The sequence below is a fragment of the Nerophis lumbriciformis genome, linkage group LG21 (genome assembly GCF_033978685.3).
Source record: "Nerophis lumbriciformis linkage group LG21, RoL_Nlum_v2.1, whole genome shotgun sequence".
Classification (NCBI taxonomy): domain Eukaryota; kingdom Metazoa; phylum Chordata; class Actinopteri; order Syngnathiformes; family Syngnathidae; genus Nerophis; species Nerophis lumbriciformis.
This window is the reverse complement of record NC_084568.2, coordinates 10,295,001-10,315,915: the sequence shown is the minus strand read 5'-3', so window position 1 is coordinate 10,315,915 and position 20,915 is coordinate 10,295,001. Positions and strand designations below refer to the sequence as shown.

General features: G+C 40.0%; 1 protein-coding gene across 3 annotated transcripts in view; it reads right to left on the bottom strand.

The window, feature by feature from the left end:
* The window catches only part of mtmr11 (myotubularin related protein 11), an 83,114-nt gene that overhangs the window by 15,957 nt on the left and 46,242 nt on the right, over positions 1-20,915 (bottom strand). For all 3 annotated transcript variants that reach the window (XR_012051041.1, XM_061983107.2, XM_061983109.2), the window contains exons 6-10: positions 19,809-19,893; positions 16,288-16,435; positions 15,923-16,010; positions 8,676-8,764; positions 8,340-8,467 (exon numbers count right to left, since the gene is read on the bottom strand). Coding sequence is in view for 2 of the 3 variants with exons in the window: in XM_061983107.2 (XP_061839091.1) it covers positions 8,340-8,467; positions 8,676-8,764; positions 15,923-16,010; positions 16,288-16,435; positions 19,809-19,893 (538 nt within the window). In the remaining variant the exon portion in view is untranslated. The remainder of the gene's footprint in view (positions 1-8,339; positions 8,468-8,675; positions 8,765-15,922; positions 16,011-16,287; positions 16,436-19,808; positions 19,894-20,915) is intronic.

Here is a 20,915-nt window from a genome sequence, read left to right as displayed (position 1 = left end):
GTCTGCGTTAGTATTATTAACTTAAAACGGCATTCTTTTTTGTATTGTTTCAGATACTCAAATTCCTCAGTAAATTCACCAATTCACCAGCTTGGGTCCATGACGATGACTTCTGCTTTGTTTGATCTGCCGTGTTACAGACACCGTTTGGAAACAATTAAAGAATGTAACTAAACATTTGCTAAATATTTCTGTGTAAATACCTAATTTCTCAACATATTTGTAGTCCGGTGCGGCTAATATATTGAAATAGAATTTTTTTCCTAAAATTTAGTGGGTGCGGCTTATATGCTGGTGCGCTGTATAGTCCGTAAAATATACTTGTTAAATACAATTTCTGCCTTGTTTTTAATGATTACTTAGGCCTACTATGCTACTGTACTTTAATGCCAGTCATTATGGCGGTACATGGAGAGCGAAGTGTTTTCCGAGGTGGTACTTGGTGACATTTTTTTTCAAAGACAATAGGAACAAGGTGAAATCTGGCATTCAGTACACAATATGTAAATGGCAGCGGTACAATATAAAAATATACAGTGTACTACAAATTTACAAAAATGATTTTATATCAAAAATAAGCAGATAAAGTAGATTATATGTGAATGAGATAAGATACTATCTTGCCTTGCTTTTCTGCGCGGTTTTGTTTTTTCAGCAGTGACTCATTTTTATCGTGTGTGTGTGTGTGTGTGTGTGTGTGTGTGTGTGTGTGTGTGTGTGTGTGTGTGTGAGTGCGTGTGTGTGTGTGTGTGTGTGTGTGTGCGTGTCATCTGCCACAAATGAGGAATGTGCTGTTGTGCGTCTGTGTGACAAAAACAACAACTTTGTGTGGGTGTTTTTAACATGCAATGATAAACTGTTGATGATGAATTCAGAAAGATAATCATGTCGACATTAGTTCACCCACAGGGATTCAAAAACAGTTGTAACTAGAGATGTCGATAAATGCTTTAAAATGTAATATCGGAAATTATCGGTATCGGTTTCAAAAAGTGAAATGTCTGACTTTTTAAAACGCCGCTGTGTACGCGGACGTAGGGAGAAGTACAGAGCGCCAATAAACCTTAAAGGCACTGCCTTTGCGTGCCGGCCCAATCACATAATATCTACGGCTTTTCACACACACAAGTGAATGCAAGTCATACTTGGTCAACAGCCATACAGGTCACACTGAGGGTGGCCTTATAAACAACTTTAACACTGTTACAAATATGCGCCACACTGTGAACCCACACCAAACAAGAATGACAAACACATTTCGGGAGAACAGCCGCACCGTAACACAACATAGTGAAGTGAAGTGAATTATATTTATATAGCGCTTTTCTCTAGTGACTCAAAGCGCTTTACATAGTGAAACCCAATATCTAAGTTAAATTTAAACCAGTGTGGGTGGCACTGGGAGCAGGTGGGTAAAGTGTCTTGCCCAAGGACACAACGGCAGTAACTAGGATGGCGGATGCGGGGATCGAACCTGCAACCCTCAAGTTGATGACACGGCCGCTCTACCAACCGAGCTCTACCAACCGAGCTATACCGCCCCAACATAGACACAACAGAACAAATACCCAGAATCCATTGCAGCACTAACTCTTCACCCTCGCTACCCCCTAACCTCCACCTCAACCCCGCCCACCTTAACCTCCTCATGCTCTGTCAGGGAGAGCATGTCCCAAATTCCAAGCTGCTGTTTTGAGGCATGTTAAAAAAAATAATGCACTTTGTGACTTCAATAATAAATATGGCAGTGCCATGTTGGCATTTCTGTCCATAACTTGAGTTGATTTATTTTGGAAAACCTTGTTACATTGTTTAATGCATCCAGCGGGGCATCACAACAAAATTAGGCATAATAATGTGTTAATTCCACGACTGTATATATCGGTATCGGTTGATATCGGAATCTGTAATTAAGAGTTGGACAATATCGGAATATGATAATGGCAAAAAAGCCATTATCGGACATCTTTAAGATTTCCAGTGATTTACGCAAAAGGTAAGAACTGATTACAGTGAGGAAGAACCCGGTCACGTTTGGTGAACTGTATCCCCTTCATTATGTCAAGTTTTGTCCATATCGTTACCAGTATTGGGACTAACGCGTTACTTTGTAACGCGTTACTGTAACGCCGTTACAATCGGCGGTAACTAGTAATCTAACGCGTTATTTTTTATATTCAGTAACTCCGTTACCGTTACTACATGATGCGTTACTGCGTTATTTTTTATGTAGTATCGGCTAGAAACTGAGAAGATCTGAGTGTTGCAGCGCTGCTGAAGAGGCGACAAAAAAGAGGCGCGCCGCGCGCTGTCTGTGTGTACGTGTGTGTGTGTGTGTGTGTGTGGGAGGGGGCGTGTCTGTGTCTACTATCAAGACGTCATGGCGAACCCCGAAGCCGAGTTTCTTAAAATGGAGATATTTTCAGTACGTTTCTTTTATCGACCACAAAGAAAAGAACATTTTAGTTGAATGTAAGTTTCAAATATGCTGAAACAGCTACAAAAACAACATGCTTCGACGAAGCTAGTAAAGAGACACACACTTCACCTCCAACAGCGGCTGGATTTTAATGAGGCACTGCACACTGAAGGTACACACACACTGTCAATTCTCTTATATACTCTTTCATTTTAAACTTTTAGAGTGTTTGATTATCACATCACTCTAAATGTTTAGACTATAAAGTTCACAAACCTAAAGAGGGATACTAGTGGGCCAGGCTAATATTTCCTTTTCTCTAAACTAAGTGGGGAAATGTGTAGAGTGTTCTGGGCTTCAGACATGATTTTATTTCAGAATTCCTTGAGAAAACGCCTGGTTAAGCTTTATGTATGTAGTGTGTGCCTTTCTTGGTTTACATCTATGCTGTTATTATGCTGTTTGTTACTTATGTATGTTAAGTTGCAGCTATTTAAAATAGTTTTGTCAATTTGTTCTGGTCTGAAACAAATTGGCCCTTTAAAACATATCTTTGTCTTTGTGTGTTGTATGTAGAGCACATTGCTTAGCAGAGTTCAGTGATGCAAATGCATGTCAAGTTGATCAACAGATTGTATTATTCTCCAGTGCAATAACAGTACTAAAATGAAGGCTAAAAGGGCATTAAATGGGGCCTTAAAAAAATAAAAAAATAAATATATAAGTAACTAAATAGTTACTTTTCACAGTAACGCATTACTTTTTGGTTTAAGTAACTGAGTTAGTAACTGAGTTACTTTTGAAATAAAGTAACTAGTAACTGTAACTAGTTACTGGTTTTCAGTAACCAACCCAACACTGATCGTTACTCAAAATGGTCCAAAAAGCCAACAAAGCAGCCTATGAAGAAGGAGTATTTTGCTGTGGACTTAAAAAAGGACTATTTGCGAAGAGTACGGCAAATAACGACAACATCATGGGGCACTACAGACCGATTTTAAAGCGCTGCCAAAAACAAGGCACGCTGGACAGATTCTCGGTGCAGCGAGAACTGAGTGCAGCCCAGCCTGGTCCGACTCATACCAACACAAGAAGATGAAAGGAGCGGGAACCCCAGAAGAAAAAGGATCCTTCTCCGCCACTCCTCTCTCTACCTCACTCTCTCTCTGTATTCATCATCATCAATCTCCTCTTCTCCCTTGCACGCCACAGATATTCACCAACAAAAGGTAAAAATAACAACATGGTTGTTGACGTTCCAGAGTGCACCAAAAGAGACTTTTGTGCGCGCGCGTGTTGACAGTTCAGCTTGCAGCTGATGTTGTGTTGTTTATTGTCTGTAAAGAGATTGTAAATTGGTTATGAATGAGTTATACTTGTATGGCGCTTTTCTACTTTCAAGGTACTCAAAGCGCTTTGACACCATTTCCACATTCACCCATTCACACACACACACACACACACACACACACACACACACACACACACACACACACTGATGGCGGGAGCTGCTATGCAAGGTCCTAACCATGACCCATCAGGAGCAAGGGTGAAGTGTCTTGCTCAAGTTAAAGTTAAAGTACCAATGATTGTCACACACACACTAGGTGTGGTGAAATGTGTCCTCTGCACTTGACCCATCCCCTTGGGAATAATTTTTGGTGATTTAACCCCCAATTCCAACCCTTGATGCTGAGTGCCAAGCAGGGAGGTAATGGGTCCCAATTTTATAGTCTTTGGTATGACTCGACTGGGGTTTGAACTCACAACCTACCGACCTCAGGGCGGACACTCTAACCACTAGGCCACTGAGTATGTAGTAAGGACACAACGGACGTGACTAGGATGGCGGAAGACGGAGATCGAACCAGGAACCCTCAGGTTACTGGTACAGCCACTAAACCCTTAGTGTCAAAGTCAAGAATTAATTATCTGTGGCCCCCGGGATGATATTTGATTAGTATTAGAACCGGCCCGCAGGCCACAGCCCCCTGCTGCTGTTTTGCAAGCACCAATAATCCATCAGTGTTGGCGCTAGGAATTTTCAAAATGGGGTGCCAGGGACCCCATCAAGTCATAAAAATGGGATCCCACAATACATTTTTGGGGTTCCCCTTTTTTGTAACCGTTTTGAAAACAAATGATAAATGTATGCATTATCCTGTTATATCTCACATTCTATATTGTGTTTTGGAAAAAGGTTGTCATAAACGTTACTTAGTTCATAAAAAAAAATTATACAAAAGAAAACAATGTTTTATGCATATGTATAAACATTTATTCACTTTCTTATTTCCTTCATGGATCTAAACTTTACCGGTGCCGGTATTTTTTTTCTATATTTTTATTGTAATATTTTCAAAATGTGTTTGTTGTATTTTTGGCCAAAGTAAGACAAAGAAAAACAATCTGAAGTTGTCTTTATTTTTGCCATTTTTTTTATAATGCCATGATTTTAATAGTACAGCCTATGTGTGCACAGATTTTCCTCCATGCGGCCCCTGAGCTAAAATTAGTTTGACACCCCTGTGCTATACCAACCGAGCCATGCCGTCCCCCAAATGTGTTTGTCAATACTTTATTTAGCCATTTTATGTACTGTTCTGGTTGTGTATTATTGCCCCCATTCCCCCCTTAAGATATTGTATTGCTTTTGGTTGTAATTTTTATTCAAGTGCAACATTTTGCTAACAGACAAAGTATATTTTATTGTTATATGTTTTATTTAACTTGGAGATTTGAACGTTTTCATTCCAATTACAACGTTAAAATACACGAGAAATACAAGTTTATTGTATTTGAAAGGATATACTGTACATGCATTATTATTATCATCACTTCAGTGGTTAATTTGGTCTCAAAAAATAATGCCAATAATATCGTTTATCGGCAATAACTTGTAGGTCAATACATAGTCAAGCGAAATTTGGGATCGGCCCAGGCCTAAGTATATATACACTTCATGCTGTCTTCAAAGTAGTGTTGTCCCAGTACCAAAATGTATTTCGATACTTTTCTAAATAAAGAGGACCACAAAAATTGCTTTATTTTAACAAACAATTTTACGGTACGATAAACATATGTTTCTTATTGCAAGTTTGTCCTTAAATAAAATAGTGAACATACAAGACAACATGTCTTTTATTAGTAAGTAAACAAACAAAGGCTCCTAATTTAGCTGCTGACATATGCAGTAACATATTGTGTCATTTATCACTCTATTATTTTGTCAAAATTATTAAGGACAAGTGGTAGAAAATGAATTATTAATCTACTTGTTCATTTACTGTTAATATCTGCTTACTTTCTCTTTTAACATGTTCTATCTACACTTCTGCTAAAATGTAATAATCACTTATTCTTCTGTTGTTTGGATGCTTTACATTAGTTTTGGATGATACCACAAATTTGGGTATCAATCTGATACCAAGTAGTTACATTGGTCATATTTAAAGTCCTCATGTGTCCAGGGACATATTTCCTGACTTTATAAACATACGGTAATATATTTTTTTTTAAAACACGAAAAAAGGGTCGGTACTTTTTAGAGGCGGCATAGTTAAAGTTAAAGTTAAAGTTAAAGTACCAATGATTGTCACACACACACTAGGTGTGGCGACATTATTCTCTGCATTTGACCCATCACCCTTGATCACCCCCTGGGAGGTGAGGGGAGCAGTGAGCAGCAGCAGTGGCCACGCCCGGGAATCATTTTTGGTGATTTAACCCCCAATTCAAACCCTTGATGCTGAGTGTCAAGCAGGGAGGTAATGGGTCCCATATTTTATAGTCTTTGGTATGACTCGGCCGGGGTTTGAACTCACGACCTACCGATCTCAGGGCGGACACTCTAACCACTAGGCCACTGTGGTTAGAGTAGTACCGAATATGATTCATTAGTATCGCGGTACTATACTAATACCGGTATACCGTACCACCCTACTTCAAAGTGTGCATTTTTTTTTACTAAACTAGGGACTTTTGTTGAGGCTCGGACCAATTATTCACGTTTACATCGTTTCCCATGAGGAACTGACTTCACTATATGAACTTTTCAGTTTACGAACCATGTTCATGAATTTGTAAATGGAGGTTCCACTGCACTGTATGTGCACTTTGATAAAAACTGCTGCACTTTATATACTTCTGCACTTTAAATGAAGCTGCTAAAATGCTGTAACTTGACCGCCAACCTGATTTGTAATTCACATACCCTCTATGCAGTGACGTGCATTCACTAGAGGCAGGTGAGGCGGGGCCTCACCTGCCATCATGGAAAGAAAAAAAATGTAAAAAGAAAAAAATATATATTAAATTGTTAAATGTATCCAGTGATTATACTATAAAGTTATTTTCCATTTAACTTCACCAGTTTTAGATTATTTTTATTCAAAATCGCTGAATTTTCACATTTGCCGTTCAAATACTGAGAAGAGACGGTGCGGTGAACAGCAGCCAGTCGAGGCACGTCACTCAGTGCCTCAACATGGACGGACTCGGCTAACTGCTGGTCTGCTGTGCAGTGAGACCGTATTGCTATATGAACTATATTATACATTTCCATAGTTTAGTTAGCTGAGGTATATAATGTATAGTGTATTTTGTCAACAACTGTATGTGTGTAACGTATTTCTTGTGCTGAGCGATCATAAAACGGCTGCAAAAGACGCACTGGCTGAGGCTCGCCTCCTGCACCCACGCCGTAGAATGCACGGCCACCCCTGACGGGAGTGTTATATCAACTAAAGCCCACACTTAAACTTTCCACGTGCAAGATTGAATCTATTTAAAAAAGTTATTTCATAAGAAGCCAAAAAGTGCAAAAACAATAATGTTCGTGTTGGAGGAGTTGTGAATGACTGCAGGGCCACAACATTAGGTACGCCTGCAGACTGCAGGTGTATCTAATTCACAACTCCTCCAACACGAACATTATTGTTTTTGCACTTTTTGGTTTCTTATTAAATAACTTTTGGAACCTATTTTTATGGGCTTTCCTCTTTGTGATGTTAAGTTCCTGTTATGCGCTGTTATACAGTATATGCCTTGAGCTCTTATTTTGAAGGCGCTAAGAGCGGAATTTTGACACGTTGGAGTGGAGCGGAAGTTTTTGAAAGAAGGTAAATAAAGTGGTCCTCGTGTAAACTGGAGCCTCCGTGTTTGTTATTTTGTAGTTTCATACAGTATAGGCGACATTTATAAACCCTCGGTTACACTTTTTTAAATAGATTCAATCTTGCACGTGGAAAGTTGAAGTGAGGGCTTTAGTTGATATAACACTCCCGTCAGGGGGTTCATTAATCCAGCACAACAGCGGCGCATTTATAAGTAAAGGTAAGACCATAATAACGTTTTTTTTATTAAATGTGCTTTTTTGTGTGCTACAGTTTGTATGTGTAAAGTTAAGTTAAAGTACCAATGATTGTCACACACACACTAGGTGTGGTGAAATGTGTCCTCTGCATTTGACCCATCCCCTTGTTCACCCCCTGGGAGGTGAGGGGAGCAGTGGGCAGCAGTGGCGCCGCGCCCGGGAATCATTTTTGGTGATTTAACCCCCAATTCCAACCCTTGATGCTGAGTGCCAAGCAGGGAAGAATGCTGGTATGAGCTTTTAAACATAACCCGTTAACTGCTGCCAATCAAATGGTGAATAAGATACTCTTTAGGGTTCATATGTTTGTAAATCTGACTGTGATGAAGTCAGTGCCTCACCAGCCATCAACCTCACCGCACGTCACTGCCTCTATGTATTGTACTTGTATTTTTAAAGTGTTTATCATTATGTAATTTTAATATTGTTGTGTTTTTTCAATCCTGTGTAATTTTATTGTGGATGTTAAGATGCCCCATAAAAGGACTACAGATGCAAACAAACAACCTTTTCTGTTCATTGTTGTGCAGTGTGTGTGTGTCCTACCGCCTAGACAAAGAGAGCGCAGGCGGCCGTGTGCCAGCTGGACGTCGGCCGGCGACGGCAGCTCCTCTCCCAACTCCACGACCACACACAAGGAGGAATGGCTCCCAAACAAGATGAGCTCCAGGTTCCTGCAGAACACACACCGCCCCCCCCGCCCTCGGTCAACCTTTCGCTAACACACCAAACATGGCACTGGGATGACTCTCCCAATAAATGATCCGCATGATTCCCCCAGAGGACACTAAAAAGACACGAGCTAACTGAGAAGGGTCTGTAGTTTACGTGTGAAGTGAAATAATGACGTCTCCTTAGGTGGCGGACAGAAAAGGTGTGCACCTGATGTCGTCCTTCTCGTGGTAGATGTTGTTCTGGAAGCTGGACATTCGCAGGAGGTCGCTGCCTCTTGGGTGTCGCCAGCACCAACGCTGTGGGGGATAAAAGTGTCACGTTCAAAAACTGATGACATCTGTTAAACAAGACAAAAGGCAAGGAATCAAACAGAGACAGAATTCAATTTGGACTCAAATGAGGAGAGACATGCGTCAACCTGTAACCTCTTACAGTGTCTTAGCACGCTCTGACAAAGAAGGTTTTCGTCTCCTCTTTATTACAATAATCAATGTTCACGCACCAACACATGTCTCAGCAGGAATGGTAAGTGTGTAAAAGAGTCATTGTTTTCGGTCGCTTTGAAGTCCAAGAAGAGGATTTCTCGGGCTTGGGCTCTTCCTGGATCCAGCTGGGGCAGGTGTTGGAGGACAATGGATAACCCCTCCCGTCTCCTGACCACAGTGACTTCAAGAGGGCAGCGGGTCGTAAACAGCGTTGACCTCGGTCACCAAACAGTTGGAAGAGAGTTTGTGAAACACTTCAAAGAGAGTTCCTCCGGAAGTTGAGCAGATCCTGCCATCTGTCCGTGTTGAAATCACAGTGGAGTTTTACGAGCCTTCTTCCTCTTGTTAGGCCTCAAAAGACAGCCTTCATCTTCTCATCAGGAACATAATGCAATATAATGTTTCTTTTGTGATAACTTACAAACAATTATTCCAACAAAAAGTCATATTTTTTATGACATCTTTTGCACCACTTGTGTTGCGTCAAAACAGTGCCAAAATCTGGTGCATTAAAAAAAAAAAATCCTTGCCCGCGTGTGGATTCTATTTGCGTTTGCCTATATCTAGGGTCGGCAACCCAACATGTTAAAAGAGCCGTATCGGACCAAAAATACAAAAAACTAATCTGTCTGGAGCCGCAAAAAATTAAAACCTTAAACAAGTGTTACAATGAAGGCAAAACATGATGTAAGTGTCTATTAGGGATGTCCGATAATGACTTTTTTGCTGATATCCGATATTCCGATATTGTCCAACTCTTAATTACCGATACCGATATCAACCGATACGGATACATACAGTCGTGGAATTAACACATTATTATGCCTAATAGGTATGGTGAAGATAAGGTCCTTTTTAAAAAAATAAAAAAAATAAAATAAGATAAATAAATTAAAAACATTTTCTTGAATAAAAAAGAAAGTAAAACAATATAAAAACAGTTACATAGAAACTAGTAATGAATGAAAATGAGTAAAATTAACTGTTAAAGGTTAGTACTATTAGTGGACCAGCAGCACGCACAATCATGTGTGCTTACGGACTGTATCCCTTGCAGACTGTATTGATATATATTGATATATAATGTAGGAACCAGAATATTAATAACAGAAAGAAACAACCCTTTTGTGTGAATGAGTGTGAATGGGGGAGGAAGGTTTTTTGGGTTGGTGCACTAATTGTAAGTGTATCTTGTGTTTTTTATGTTGATTGAATTTAAAAAAAAACAAAAAAAAACAAAAAAAACATACTGATAATAAAAAACCCGATACCAATATTTTCCGATGTTACATTTTAAAGCATTTATCGACATCTCTAGTGTCTATATTAGTTATATTAGTCTACTATCAAAATGACTATGTGTCGCAAATCTTCGTTAATCTATTTATTCTACACATTTTTACAAAATTGGAAAACATTAATAAAACTTCTCAGAGGGTGTGATAACTCCTGGAAATGACTGGCCAAAGGTGTAGATGTGTGTGTCTTCTTCTAATGGACTTATTACAATCTTTGCAAGCTGAGTAACGTTTGCTGTGATCTGGAACAACATGGCACACAAACAACTATCAGAAATGCAGCCAATATGACATACAGATCATGTGTCATGAGGCATGCAAATATAAATTAAGTACACTGAAAAATTAAATAAGCTCAAACATACCTACAAACAAGGCATCATGATTTTAGCCTAATTAGCATGTTAGCATGGATTAGCTTGCAGTCATGCAGTGACCAAATATGTCTGATTAGCACTCCACACAAGTCAATAACATCAACAAATTTCACCTTTGTGCATTCACACACAGCATAAAACGTTAGGTGGACAAAATGAGACAAAGAAGGAATGGCATAAAACACGTCTTCCTGTGGCAGCGTCGGAGAGAGTAATACATGTAAACAAAACGGTGAGTTCAAGGACCGCCGAAATTAGTAGGACAAAACGGCGCATGCCAAATACTCTCATCAATGAAGCATGTTTAATATAAAGAGTAAGATTTCTAACATATTCTCCCCGTGACTGCGTGGGTTCCCTCCGGGTACTACAACTTCCTCCCGACTCCAAAGACATGCACCTGGGGATTGGTTGATTGGCAACACTAATTGGTCCCTAGTGTGTGAATGTGAGTGTGAATGTTGTCTGTCTATCTGTGTTGGCCCTGTGATGAGGTGGCGACTTGTCCACGGTGTACCCCGCCTTCCGCCCGAATGCAGCTGAGATAGGCTGCAACACCCCCCGTGACCCCAAAATGGGACAAGCGGTAGAAAATGGATGGATGGAAGATTTCTAACAATTCAAAAGGTTTGTGTCATGTTTGTCCTCCTACAGAAACCATATTGAAACAAAAATATATATTTTTCCCCTCATCTTTTTCCATTTTCATACATTTTTGAAAAAGCTCCAAGGATCCACCGGCGCTAAATAGCAGGTTACTATTTGAGTAGGCACCGGGCCCCTCTGTAGTGGAAAAGTTGGGCTCCAAGGTCAAAAACCTTAAGAACCTCCGCTTTAATAGGTAGTAGTGTAAAACATATAGAGTAGTACCCAATACCAATATGTTGGTACCGGTACAAAAATGTATTTCCATACTTTTCAAAATAAAGGGCACTAAAACAAATTTAATTATTGGCTTCATTTGAACATATAATATAATGATACATGAAACATATGTTTCTTATTGCAATCAAGGAAGAATTTATGCATGAAATAAGATGTTGAACATACTAGACAACTTGTCTTTTAGTAGTAAGTAAGCAAACAAAGGCTCCTAATTTGTCTGCTGACGTATGCAGTAACATATTGTGTCATTTCTCATTCTATTATTTTGTCAACATTATTATTTTACTTCTTCATTTACTGTTAATATCTGCTTACTTTCTGTTTTAACATGTTCTATTCTACACTTCTGTTCAAATGCAATAATCACTTATTCTTCTGTTGTTGGATACTTTACATTAGTTTTGTTTAAAGTAGTTACAGGATCATACAGTGGTCATAATTAAAGTTCTCCTGTGTCCAGGGACATATTTCATGACTTTATAAACACTACAAAAGTGACAAAAGATTTTGTGATAATACCAAATATCGATGTAATCATTGTAGTATCGACTACTTGGTATTGTTACAATCAATATTTGTATAGATCCACCCATTTGTTTACATTCAGGAGCGCTTATAATCAATTAAGAATCATTACAAGTAAGAATTACGATTCATTCAAAAATAAAAATTTTTGACACCCCTACAAATGATTAATTTAAAATACTGAATACTGGTATCATGTTTATATATAGCCGTTGATGTAGTTCTGGTGTAGTTGTAAAAAAAAAAAAAAAAAAAGCAGACATAATGTCAAATATCGGCGAAGATAATTAGCCCGGCCAATGATCAATCTCTAACTTGCTTTGGTTCCTATGGGAAGAAAATTGTTGAAAAATCTGAGCAGTTCTGCTGCATAAAAACTTACAATTTAAAAATAATTTTCTGTCAGATAATGTCATAAACTGTGTTTCATTACCCCTAAATATTGCAATAAGAAACTGGCAATGGAAACACCCATGTCTTGAAAAAGCTCTCAAACATCGCTAAAACATCCATGTGCTCTCTAAGTGTTTTTTGAGACGTTTCGATCTTGAAGTGTTTCGCAAAAGCATGATGGAAACACTTTTTTTTCGCATCACCGAAACACCGATCCAGCGGGGCACAGATGCAAGACAACTAGGGCCGACTAGTCTCCGTCTCGCTTCCAATCGGTCGGCCGGGGGCGAGCGAGACTTGCGGATTCCTTCCCGGGAATAGAGGTTGACCCGCAGACTCGGAGAGACCCATATGCCCGAAAAATGTCAAGGGGGCCGTGAGGACGTTACCTTTGAGCGATCACCCACTACCTTCGTCTTCTATTGACATCACGATAACAGCTAATTTAACTAGAAAATTCCCGCGGAAATTTAGATGGGCCTGCTATCTGTGCCCTGGACCTCTGGCCGGGGGTTGCCGGAAGCCACCATACTTATTAGATGGTGCCGAGTGTCTGAATCCGTGAGTTTTAGGTGTAACTGTACAAAATGAGCCACAGAGCTATCCTAAAACAGTAGCATAAAAATGGTAACACTTAGCATGTGTGCTAACGATAGCATGATAACAGTCAGCATGCTTCATATATCAAGTTATATGACTCAAAGGTCTATGGCTGCGGAAATAGAAAAAAAAGTGTAAAATTAGATGAAAAAGTGGAGGAATGGCTGAGTTAGAGCGAATAGGAAATTAAGAACTTTTGTGTTTTTTGGCACCGACATCTAACTTTGGAGTCAATGAGAGAGTTAGCTGACTTTCTTGGCTTTGAGGGCCACCAGAAGCCAAATGGGACACATGACATCAATAAAAGTGCCATTTTCTGAGAGAGGACATGTGTGTCAACGTTTTCACCGAAACACATGACAGTGGCATAAAAGATGTGGCCGTGAGCAAAGGCTGTTCACCAAAAGAAAAGCACATTTTCAGGGCTTCTACGCTGAAGTAAATTAGAGTGTACGCCATCCGCTTTACTGGAGGAAGTCCGAATGGCGCTCGCCTCCTTCCGATGGCCATCGATCCAAAACCAAACATTGGACGTCAAAACTTTTTTAGTCAGGGTTAAAGTAGACAAGTGTGTGAACAAAATGAGACGTTAAGCACCGAGCTACGTGAAAGTATGGCTGAGCTACAAGAGGAGGTAATCCTGCAGGTTGGCGCGTTCTGCTGGCAATATCCGCCATTATAAAGGTTGTGTATCTATCAGAGGTGTGGACTCGAGTCACATGACTTGGACTCGAGTCAGACTCAAGTCATGAATTTGATGACTTTAGACTCGACTTGACAAAATGTAAAAAGACTTGCAACTCGACTTAGACTTTAACATCAATGACTTGTGACTTCACTTGGACTTGAGCCTTTTGAATTGACAGGACTTGACTTGACTTGCTACTTTCCCCAAAACCCAAAGATGAAAAAGTTATTCGGGAGCGCTCCGTATTTTTCATTGTGTACTTGTCTATCAGCGTTGCGTGTGTCAGCTGGTGCGCTCTCAGTACAACAGCCAATCAAATTAGATCTACTTTGTTTTCATCACACAGCATTCATCCAATCAAATTGCAGGACAACCAACGAAGAAGACATGTCCAAACCACACGCCAGTGAACAAAAAATGATACCTAAAATAATTTCGTTTGGGTATAAAAATTACGAGGTGGTCAACACAAAACGGTTTGCAGTATGCAACACATGCGGTTCGAAAATGACTGATGGAGAGGCAACAACTTCCAACTTCGTCCGGCATTTGAAGTTGCACAAAGAACGGTAAGTTTTGAATGTAAGATAACGTTTATTGGCTAAGTAACGTGACTTTTATTTGCTGTGTAGTTAAATCAGTGAGGCTGTAAACTCACTGCTAACGTTATAACGTTATTGCAAACACGGGAATCTGTTGCAGTTCACTACCTTATTCATACTTTTTGTTCAGTGATTTTTTTTTAAGCAGGGTTACGTTAGTCAATATATCACACGTAACGTTAGACGGCGGTCAGCAGCACCGCGTATTTTAGCCACCTAAAAAAAGACAAAAATAGTCAAATAAAGGTCAGTTAAAATGTATACTATATTATGAATATGTGTACCGTTTTAGCTAGCTTTCTGACATACTGTTGGTTGTTTACCTCAGTGGTCCCCAACCACCGGGCCGCGGCCCGGTACTGGTCCGTGGATCGATTGGTATCGGGCCGCACAAGAAATAATTATTTTTTTTCTCTTTTTTTAATTAAATCAACATAAAAAACACAAGATACACTTACAAGTAGTGCACCAACCCAAAACAACTCTCTCCCCCCTTTTGTTCTGGGCATTGAACATGAAGACTCTTCCTTCACTGTTCCGAGTGGCCATGAGAGTCTTGGCAGTGCCTGCCTCCAGTGCTCCAGTGGAGCGAGTTTTCAGCCATGGTGGCATCATACTACGCCCCCATCGTGCACAAATGACTGACAGACTCTTGGCTAATTTGGTCTTTTGCAAATGCAATGCAGCATAGGGCCCTGACATATAAAAAGTACAACTTTTTTGTTATGTTCACGTATATGTCATGTTTTTTCAATGTTAACACTTTTGTACAAATAAGTACATTTGCACTTTATTTTTCAATGTGTTTGTTCTGTAAAGGAATGAGTTAATGTTTAAAATGACTGGTTAATAGTGCTATTATAAAATGCAATGTCAGCACAATTTTCTTTCCTGCAATTTAAAATGCACTTGTTTTAATAAATAAATACAGCGTTTGAAAAGCATACACAATCTGTGTTAATATATTAGTCTGTGGTTAAAAGGACTTGAAAGGACTCGAAACTCAAAATGCAGGACTTAGGACTTGACTTGAGACTTTCCAGTCTTGACTTTGGACTTGACTCGGGGCTTGCCTGTCTTGACTCGGGACTTGACTCGGACTTGAGGGCAAAGACTTGAGACTTACTTGTGACTTGCAAAACAATGACTTGGTCCCACCTCTGGTATCTATTCAATTGGCCCATAGCGATTCGTTTTCACAATAGCGTCGCCGTGGTAACAAGAAATGTTCCCAACTTAAAGCACCGCCGTCGGCGCAAACGAGACCTTTCCGACGGTATAACATATGTGGGGGTTCGTTGACCGGTTCGTCTCGTATTAAGCGTAAGAGAAATGTGCGGAACAAGAATAATAAAGTTTCAAGTATGAGCAATAATAATATGGGCAGCTTGCATGGCAGCAGGCCCATAATCTTCCTGAAAGGATGAGATTTTACGAGAATTACAGCTCATGCCGCAAAACACCCTTCAATGGAAACACCTGCAAGTCGCAAATGTACTTTGTCGAAATGATAGAAATATCGCTTTTATTTTGCGAAAAACAGTAATGGAAACACAGCTATAGATTTCTTGCAGGGTTGTTACAGCAACTTTAAGACTCACAGGGATGCGTCCGTCGTTGAAGTGGGCGAAGCTTTTCTTCAGCTCGGTGTCTAGAACCTTCTGAGGGACCACGATAAACCTTGGCAGACTAAAGAAAAGACTTGCGTTAGCGCTGTCAGCTTATTGACCAAAGTCAAATCAAATCAAATCAACTTTATTTATAAAGCACATTTAAAATTTACCACAGGGGTAGCCAAAGTGCTGTACAATGAACAGGTTAAAAGATAAAACGAGTACCGAGCAAACACAACACAACACAAACAGAACACGATAAAAAATAAATAATTAAAATAGAATAAATAAAAACATAAAAACAAAGTGGGCTTATGGTCACAAACAAAGCGTGCAGTGGGGTGGTGCCGTACCTGGTGGACATCTCAAAGCGCTCGTTGACGGAACTGACTCTCCAGCCGCTGGCGCCGCACCGCTCCACCTCCTGTTCCAAGTCGGACGTCGACTCGTACCAGTTCATGTGGGCGTCCCGCCGCCGGTTGCTAAGAAACTGCTTCATCTCTGGAGGGGAAGGAAACCTACGTTATAGCTTAAAATGGCAAAATTCACTACTGACTGTTGAATAGGAGAACTGTGGGATGTTGTTTCTAAATGACCCCTGTGTGATTATAACCATAGAACAGTGTTTTCCAACCACTGTGCCACAGCACACTAGTGTGCCGTGAGATATTGTCTGGTGTGATGTGGGAAATTATGCAACTTCACCTAATTGGTCCAAAAAATATTTTTTGCAAATCAATAATTATAATCTGCAAATAATGTGCCGTTGCTTAGTGTCTGTGCTGTGTAAAACTCGGCAGGGTAACCGTGTAATACTCCATGTCAGTAGGTGGCAGCAGGTAGTTAATTGCTTTGTAAAAGTCGGAATGTGTCAGGTGAGACGAGAATGGTTTGTTGTGATTAGGCCGATAAATGCTTTAAAATGTAATATCGGAAATTATCGGTATCGGTTTCAACCTCCCGATTTTCCCGGGAGACTCCCGAATTTCAGTGCCCCTCCCGAAAATCTCCCGGGGCAACCATTCTCCCGATTTCCACCCGGACAACATTATTGGGGGCGTGCCTTAAAGGCACTGCCTTTAGCGTCCTCTACAACCTGTCGTCACGTCCGCTTTTCCTACATACAAACAGCGTGCCGGCCCAATCACATAATATATGCGGCTTTTACACACATACTTGGTCAACAGCCATAGAGGTCACACTGAGGGTGGCCGTATAAACAACTTTAACACTGTTACAAATATGCGCCACACTGTGAACCCACACCAAACAAGAATGTCAAACACATTTCGGGACAACATCCGCACCGTAACACAACATAAACACAACAGAACAAATACCCAGAACCCCTTGCAGCACTAACTGTTCCGGGACGCTACAATATACCCCCGCCCCAATCTCCCGAATTCGGAGGTTTCAAGGTTGGCAAGTATGCTCTAGTATACTCTGGACCGAAGCTGTGTGCCTTTATTGTTTTTGTAGCTGATGTTTTGAGGCATGTTTAAGAAAAAAAATAAAATAATGCACTTTATGAAAGTCAAAGTATAGTATTTCCCATAGTTGTAGTGGGTATCAGGATTATCTCAGGGAGAGCATGTCCCAATTTCTAAACTGCTGTTTTGAGGCATGTTAACAAAAATAAGGCACTTTGTGACTTCAATAATAAATATGGCAGTGCCATGTTGGCATTTTTTTCCATAACTGGAGTTGAAGTTGTTCTCTTATTTTGGAAAACCTTGTTTTTGATTGATTGATTGAAACTTGTATTAGTAGATTGCACAGTACAGTACATATACCGTACAATTGACCACTAAATGGTAACACCCAAATCATTTTTTCAACTTGTTTAAGTCGGAGTCCACGTTAATCAATTCATGGTAAAGTTACATTGTTTAATGCATCCAGCGGGGCATCACAACAAAATTAGGCATAATAATGTGTTTATTCCACGACTGTATATATCGGTATCGGTTGATATCGGAATCTGTAATTAAGAGTTGGACAATATCGGATATCGGCAAAAAAGCCATAATCGGACATCTCTACTTGTGATACTAATGTGCAGACGATAGCGGGAGGCAGCGTGCAGGTAAAAAGGTATGTAATGCTTACACCAAAAATGAACAAAAGGGAAAGGGAATGGGAAAGGCGATGGCTATGCAAAACGAAAGTAAAACTGAACTGGCTACAAAGTAAACCGAAACAGAATGCTGGACGACAGCAAAAACTTACGGCGTCCACAAAGTACATCTGTACATGACATGACAATCAACAATGTCCACACAAAGATGGATAGCAACAACGTAAACAGCCTTGCTTGCTAACACAAAGCAGGTGCGCGGAATAGCGCTCAAAAAAAGACATTAAACTGCTACAGGAAAACACCAAAAAAACAGGAAGGGCCACCAAAATAACAGCGCAAGACAAGAAGTAAAGCACTACACACAGGAAAACACCAACAAACTCAAAATAAGGCACGACAACCTGGTGGAGTTTAATTTTTTTTACGTTTTCTGCTTGTGGTGTGTGCCTCCGGATTTTATTATGAAAAAAATGTGCCTTGTCTCAAAAAAGGTTGAAAAACACTGCCATAGAAAGGCTAACAGAGCAGTGACCCCACACTGTGCACCCCGTGGCAGAGTTGAGCTGGGGGTCGTCTCATAAGCTATTTCAACAGTGGGGAGAGGATTTGCATTATTTATCCTACAGCTGACAGTCACAGCCTTGCTAGTGTTATAGCATGGCTCACATTTCTTTAACTGGTCAAGACTCAATAGGAGGAGAGTTTGTTTTTGATTAAGACTATTCATTTAACCCAGGGGTCGGCAACCCTCAGCTCTTTTAGTGCCGCCCTAGTGGCTCCCTGGAGCTTTTTCTAAAATGTTTGAAAATGGAAAAATATATATATTCTGTTTGAATATGGATTCTGTAGGAGGACAAACATGACACAAACCTTCCTAATTGTTAAAAAGCCCAATGTGTTTATGCTTCACTGATGAGAGCACCGTTTTGTCCTACTAATTTCAGCAGTCCGTGAACTCACCGTAGTTTGTTTATATTTACAACTTTCTCGGACGCTGCCACAGAAAGACGTGTTTTATGCCACTCTTTCTTTGTCTCATTTTGTCCACCAAACCTTTTATGCTGTGCTTGAATGCACAAAGGTGAGCTTTGTTCATGTTATTGACTTGTGTGGCGTGCTAATCAGGCATATTTGGTCAGTGCATGACTGCAAGCTAATCCATGCTGACATGCTATTTAGGCAAGCATCATTATGCCTCGTTTGTAGGTATATTTGAGCTCATTTAATATCCTTTACTTATGTCCTCTGTGTTTCATTTGTTAATATTTGCATGTCTCATGGCACATTATCTGTATGTAATATTGGCTGCATTTTTGATAGTTGTTTGTGTGCCATGTTGTTCCAGACCACAGCAAACGTTACCCAGCTTGCAAAGATTGTAATAAATCCTTTAACTTGGACACATATCTATACCTTTGAGCATTCTAAACCAGTCATTTCCAGAAGTTATATCACCCTCTGAGAAGTTTTACTTATGTTTTCCAATGTTGTAGAATAAATATTACATTTCAATGTTTCCATCAACAAAGATTTGCGTCAGCCTTCGACACACAGTCATTTTGATAGTAGGCTAACATACCTAATATTGACAGTTGCATCATGTGTTGCCTTCATTATAACACTTATATAAGGCGTTTAATTTTTTGCGGCTCCAGACACAAATTAGTTTTTTGTATTTTTGGTCCAATATGACATTTTCAACATTTTGGGTTGCTGACCCCTTGATTAGCACAATGTTTATTATTGTGCTTGTAGGCTGCGGTGGTACGTGGCGTATATTCGGTAACTTACCTACGCTACCAAGGGCAGCGTTCTGGAAAGACAAAACCGACCCTGGTTTGAGAGGCTGGTATGTTTTGGCGATGGTGTGCGTCATCTGAGGAGGGAAAAAAAACGACAGTCAGTTTTAGGAATGTATACCGAGTAATGGTATATTTTGGTACCGGTTCCGTTAAAATTCAGGACCAATGATACTCTGATCTGTATTTTTTTAGATAAGGCTGACCATGGTAATCTCGACATACCCACACACGCATAAAAAGTCACGGGTAGGAACTGATAATCAGTTTGAAATATTGACAAATAAGGAAGCAACACCACACAAAACAATATTGTCTCTTCGAATACACGCACATTAATGAGAGTTAAGTTGGTTTGACTTGAACGCGCTTTGCTCAAGACCGCCGATACTGCGCTTCATCAACAGTCTTCTAAGCCAAAATGAATCCTCTTAAAAAATTAAGTAATATAATACTCCATAAAATATCCGCTGACAGGTCTGTAGGTCTCTCCATCGCGCCGTGTTTGTACATCTAAACACACCTTGCTTAAATGCACACCCACCCAACACGCTAATTGATTGTACAGAGTTATATGATATATTTCAGCGTAGGAGCCCATTGCTGGGGGGCGAGCCCCCTCTAGAAGGGCCGCCGAAAATATGGGATTCTCAGCTGTGGTCCGTATGGGCCGCAGCGGGACTCAGTTGTAATACAGTTTTTCACCACTTGTGGCAGTATTGACAATATCAAACAAACAGAAGAAGTCTGGAGCCAAAGTCATTGAGAAGTTTCTTAAGCGCAAAAATGATGACTAACACGGTGAAGCTGTGTTTTCATTTACGCTTTAATTTTATTGACAGTTTAATTAAGAACCATATTCATAAGCACTGTAAATTCCAGACTATAAGCCGCTACTTTTTTCCTACACTTTGAACCCTCCGGCTTAGAAAACAGAGCTGCTAATTTATGGATTTTTCTTGGCTGACGGCCATAATAAAAATAATTGTATTAAAAAAAATAATAATAATTTTGCTATGGACCACATCCTTATTTACACCAAATACAGTGGGAAAGGGATTCATATGGCCCCATTTGTCACGGTTTATCTGACAAATGA